This window comes from Salvelinus sp. IW2-2015, unplaced genomic scaffold, assembly GCF_002910315.2.
Source record: "Salvelinus sp. IW2-2015 unplaced genomic scaffold, ASM291031v2 Un_scaffold3030, whole genome shotgun sequence".
In the NCBI taxonomy this organism is placed as follows: domain Eukaryota; kingdom Metazoa; phylum Chordata; class Actinopteri; order Salmoniformes; family Salmonidae; genus Salvelinus; species Salvelinus sp. IW2-2015.
In genome coordinates this window covers 92,131-98,004 of record NW_019944322.1, presented here as the reverse complement: position 1 = coordinate 98,004, position 5,874 = coordinate 92,131, and the positions used below count along the sequence as shown (strand labels likewise).

The 5,874-nt window shown below is 41.8% G+C and overlaps 1 protein-coding gene across 1 annotated transcript in view; it reads right to left on the bottom strand.

The window, feature by feature from the left end:
• The window catches only part of LOC112075208 (transmembrane protein 131-like), a 35,483-nt gene extending 33,245 nt beyond the window's left edge, over positions 1-2,238 (bottom strand). Inside the window, 2 exon segments of the mRNA XM_070440813.1 lie at positions 770-830; positions 2,013-2,238. Coding sequence (XP_070296914.1) covers positions 770-830; positions 2,013-2,136 — 185 coding nt within the window. The 5' untranslated portion in view covers positions 2,137-2,238.
• Between the last annotated feature and the right edge of the window lie 3,636 nt (positions 2,239-5,874).

The window sequence follows — 5,874 nt, the reverse complement described above, 5'->3', positions numbered from 1 at the left end:
AAAAGTTAACGTCTCTGACTATGGACCTCCTTCAATCAAACGGGCCGTGGCCATGTTTATGCAGCATCTCTATTTACACAACTACTGCCCTTGTTCATCTAGACCATTTAACCTGTGAAGTGGTGGCAGTCTACCTGTTGTTTCTTACCATTCCCTCAACTTTTTTGCAATTCTGGGCCTATTTGATCATAGATAAAGAGGGGATGTTATCTATTATGCAAACACCACAGGGGGTTTAAATGAGTTGAGCCCTCAACTGCTCTGTTAAGGCAATCAGCACAGGTGCTCAGGTGAACAGTGGTGGAGAGGAGGGGGTGACTGACTTTCAGAGCAGTGACAGTGGGATGGACAGTGGATACAAAGATGTGCTGACCCCGCCGGGCCGACCAGAGCTAGCTAGCTTCTATAACAGTGACATGTTGTAAACTATGATATCTGGGTAGTATCACTGTCAATAATGTCCTTTTTGACATCTCACAGAAGTCCTGTCTGTCATTTGTCTCGTCTGAAACAGTGAACAGCACACGACCAAGGACACCTGATAACGCTAACCACAGACTACGTGGGTAAAAATACATATAGCAGAGAAAGTGAAAGTTACAGCTTTGAGAAGATAGTAACCTCATCTTCATTTTTACAGCGATTATTTTGATTTCACAGGCTGCTATTCACCTCGTGTTTACTGAGTAACTACATAGTAGCGTGAAGTGTGTTCAGCTGTGCCTGTCTGTGGTCGCTAGGAGGGGAGTGTAAGGAAACAGTGTCTTACCTGCAAGAGGCCCCCTCGCCAAAGTGAAGTACCTCTAAGATTGTGTCTGATTGGATGAATGCTGTGGAGACACAATTTGTCAACAGTTATTAAAAGACCCCCCATAATTACATTCTGCTGGATGTGGCAGAGTTGACTTGACAACGTAAACAGAGCAGAAAACAGATGAAAATATCCATGTCTCTGCTATTATTTTCAGTGCATTCCTGTCAAGTAATATGTTCAGCAATGCAGGAAACAGCCATACTTAGACAGGAAGCATTTCAACTGTGGCATTTAAACTCAACCCACTACTGCTTCACACATTGAAACTGCTGGTGGAAACAGTTCTCCTTTTTTACCCTAGCTATATGCTACATTTTTGTTTTTCAAAGTTACAGTTCATTGGATATGGGAAGGTGTACTAGGAAACGAATGCTTCCCTAAACAACTGTAGCCATCTAACTAGCTACTGTGATGTTGAATCCTAGTGAGGAATGGGCTTAATTCTGACTGTATGAAACATAACGTTACTAGGATAGCTAGCTAGATAGCTTGTTAGCAAAGCAAACCACAAGAAAAAACGCTAACCTGCTAAATAAACACACCTATGATGAGTAATCATTTCGTTGCACTGTACTCCAGTCCATGATGTATATCATGTGTAGCTATATTGCAAATGACAAATAAATGAACTTGAACTTGTCGGTCTTGACAAACTAAAAATACCACTTATTTCCTGGTTTAAAAGAACAGCTAAACCAGTGTGACAAGCACTAACGTTAGCTACGTGAAGGTTGATGACAAGTTACTCAGGACTAGCGATAGATATCCAAAATGATTACGTAAGCTACCTAAGTTCAGGATATTCAGTGAAACATGACTGGAGCTAGCAAAACAATTGAGCTAGCTACGTTAGTTAGCTACCGTTACCGCTTGAAATCTCAAAGGCCACTTTAGCTAGCTTGGCTAACGACGTTACCGACACGTTAAAGAAGCGACTGGACTGGTTAGGAATGTGTGAATATATTAGATAGCTAGTTTGGTCATAATGCAACCAAGTATTACATTTAGCTATTGAGCCATGTCCTTTACTAAGCCAGTCCAAATACAAGCCGACACCCCCCTCAATCACTGGACACCTTGGCTCTAGTCTTGAACACAGGCTAACGTTAGGTCGTTAACGGTAGCTAAGCTTGCTAGCTAGCAATAGTACACTTGCTGGCTAAATGTAGCGAAAAAAATGACAACTAAAAATACAAACCTTGCTTATTTGCCTGAGCTATATGAAAAAGTGCAAAAAATAAAACTCGAAGATATCCGAAACAAGACGTTTTTCCCCTCACTGGCAAGTGAAGGAAACTCGGTGTTCTTTCTGCTTGCGCCATTCTTCTGCTCTGACTGCATCACTATGATCGTGTGCTCCTAGCTATAAACACTGAGCGCAAGAACTGGCAAGCAGTGACACGAGGAAACTTTGTGGACACTGTGAACGGTGCAGTTGGCACTTGGCAACAGCACAAGAACAAATACTTTGGTCTTTGCCCCTCGACCTTATCACACGTTTTAGTGTTTTTACATCCTTCATTTCTATTTTCTATTTCACATGCAACGGTCATAAAAGTTATGTTCCATGTTCATACATAATATTTTTTATCAGCAGTACCAAACTTCATAGATTTCTCTCTTTTTTGAAATTATAGGATTTAAATGTTTAACGTTTAGTTAAGACTAGACAGGCGCTATGTATAACGTGTCTTTATTATATTAGCAGCCACCATCTCTATCAGTTCACAAGACAGACAGGAATTTATAGACACAGGTCAGGCATTACTAATCAATTATGAATATCTGATTATCATCCTTACGCTTTGCTTTTCATTAAGTTGATGGGTGAAAATCAAGTGGAATAATACATTTCAACTCCAGAGGGCAGCAATGCTACATAATTTCCCACTCAAATGTCAATATCCCAAAATAAGGTTAGCGAGAATGGGGAAAAACACACTCACATATTTGTATGACCCAAATGACACCATAACCCAATGACACCATCAAATCCAAGTTATAATGTATGACACACTTTAATACACTAAGTTAATGTACCTCATATCATTTGCGACTCCTTCCCTGAGTTTATTTGAAGGGAGCAACAATCAGCATGCAGACATTCAATTTGTTTTGCTGATATATGTCCAATTGTTTTCCGTGCAAGGTCCATATGCCCTAGTGCTGTGTCCTAGGGGAGGTAATACAGGCCCCCCGGGACACAAAGGTGTTCCTCTACCTTGACAACTGCACAGTTAGTAGGGCAGATCAGGGACCCAGTGGAGTGAAGCGAAAGATGGTTAAGCAATTAGAAATGCACATGGGTTTAGCAATTATTGTTGCGTTTACCCACAACACAATAAAATAAACAACTGCCTGGAGACCAGTGGAGGTTGCTGAAGGGAGGACGGCTCATAACAATGGCTGGAATTGARTGACTGGAATGGTATCAAACAGTGTTTGATACCATTCATTCCATTCCAGCCATTATGCTCCATTCCAGTTATTATTATATGTCTCTCAGCAGCCTCCACTGCTGGAGACATACCGGATGGTGATGGGTTAGGCTTTACAACACAGGGCAAGTAGATAACAGATTATGTAGATAACAGATTATGAATTTGATTGATCCTCAGTGAAAAAAAGCWAAAATGTTTTGTTCATCAAAATAATKTATATTATGCCACAAATGTTAAACWTTATGACCAGTCATCTGTATAAAATGTTAAAATAAATAAATAGGTGAGCCAACAATGAAGCACAATATCTAACAAATGGTTGTTGTTTTACAGACACCCAGTACTGTAGCTCTCCAGGAGGACRGTTGGCCACCCCTGACCTACCTGTGGGWCTTTCCATTTTACYAAACCTGCAAAAGTGGATTAAGCCTATGAGATAATATGAAGAAACCCAAAGGAAAAGCCATGCCCTCTTCACTAATCCCTATTTACATCCTCYCATGTTAACAGTCCTGTCTAGATCTGGCTGAGGATATGCATTAGATTTGATGTAGGCATTTTAATGTAAGATGTCCATGAGTGTCCTGAAAGGTGTCTRCCAAATCAAATGTATTATTATTATTATATCTGGGGTATTATACAGAGACTTTACTATGAATGTCTTAGTTCCCTGATGTGTGTCCTTTGTGAGTCTTTGAATGTGTGGCTTAGTTAACACATATGGGGTCTTATGTGCGTAGCCCATGTGTAGGGATGTTTATTACGTACACCACCCCATTCACGAAAATGGTTGGCTTCTATAGACAGTGAGWCACGCRGSTGTGGCTTGCTATAAAAAGCAGGCAGACAGGCATCGAGGCATTCAGTTACTGTTCGATTGAACGTAGAATGGGCAAAACTAGTGACCTAAGMAACTTTGAGCATGGTATGATCATCAGTGCCAGGCGCACCAGTTCCAGTATGTCAGAAACGGCCGGCCTCCTGGGCTTTTAAACACGACAGTGTCTAGGATTTACCGAGAAGGGTGCGAGAAACAAAAAACATCCAGTCAGCGGCAGTCCTGTGGGGGAAAATAACTTGTTGATGGAAGGTCAAAGGAGAATAGCAAGAATCTGTGCAAGCTAACAGGCGGGCCACAAACAGAAAAATAAAGGCGCAGTACAGGCATCTCGGAACGCACAACTCCTCGGTTCTTGTCACACACCTGGTTCCACTCCTATCAGCTAAAAACAAGAAGAAGCAGCCCCAGTGGGCACGCTATCAACAACACTGGACAATTGAGGAGTGGAAAAGCATTTGCCTGGTCCGACAAATCCCAGTTCCTGTTGCGTCATGTTGATGGCAGAATCTGGATTTGGCGAATAACAGCATGAGTTCATCGCTCATCCTGCCTGGTGTCAACATTACAGGCTGGTGGCAGTGGTGTAATGGTTTGGGGAATGTCTTCCTKGCACACATTAGGTCCCATTGAGCAATGTTTCCAAGCCCCAAATAATTCAGGCTGTTCTGGAGGCAGAGGGGTCCAACCCGGTACTAGATGGGTGTACCTAATAAACTGGAATATATGGAAATACTAGGAAATGCTCCAGGTCATACTAGGAAATGCTCCAGGACAGCAGTGTATGATTTGAATTGGCCTGTTTATTCCAGCACAAAGAGATTTTTAATTGATCCCTCAGCACATTGACAATGACGCCTAGGATGGAGTGAATCATTGGTATCATGGTTACACACACAATCTCACAAGATCAATTATTTCTCATGTGACAGAAAAGGAAGTGGCTCCTCCATATTAGGATACATTTGGATATCTTGATAAACTGTACTGTGGGAGACCCTGAAGAACACCCTGAAGACTCTTCTTGTTAACTTCTTCCCAACTGACTGCAGTTGTCATTGCCTCTCTCGTGAACGTCCAAATACCATCAAAAGATTAGAGGCAATCTCCTTTGTAAGTACTAATCCCACAGTGACTGCAGTCTGGCCACAAGGAGGCTTTTGGAGTACACAAGGTTCAAACGTAAAGACAAATAAAACACAAACAAAAAGACTTCRAGACAATTTCAGTCTATGGACTCTGAACCTCCATCTATGCCTCTAATATTATATCAGTGTAGATTTAGTCTACTACTTGAAAAGGGTGCCTGGTACGAATGCATGTCCCCCAGTCACACAATCACTTTTCTGGCCCTTTATCTAACGTTGTATGGCCAGTAAACAGCTACATCTCACAACCAACAGGACAGGTTATGCAGTTTCTGGAATTGTTGTTGGACAGAATTAGCCTTTTATTAATGACTGTTAATTCAATGTTTATTTCTGAGCCCTTGATAAGTATTTATAGCTGTGGTAGTGGAGAAACACTGTCTGAACAACGAATTAATTGCTTTACTCTCACGTTCATTCGGGTGCCTCTGCGGTTCCTTTAAGTCCGTCATGACAAGCACTGACTTAACACTTGGACCAGGGAAACACATTAGTGGATCTAGGGACATGCTGGAGTCTTACATCTAAGATWAGAGCTTCTGTTCTACAGAAGGAGGATTTCCCCTGTGTCTTCTCCTCTTTTCCCAGGTGGGTGGGGCCTCTGTGGCCATGCAGTAGAGTAGCCTAGTGGGT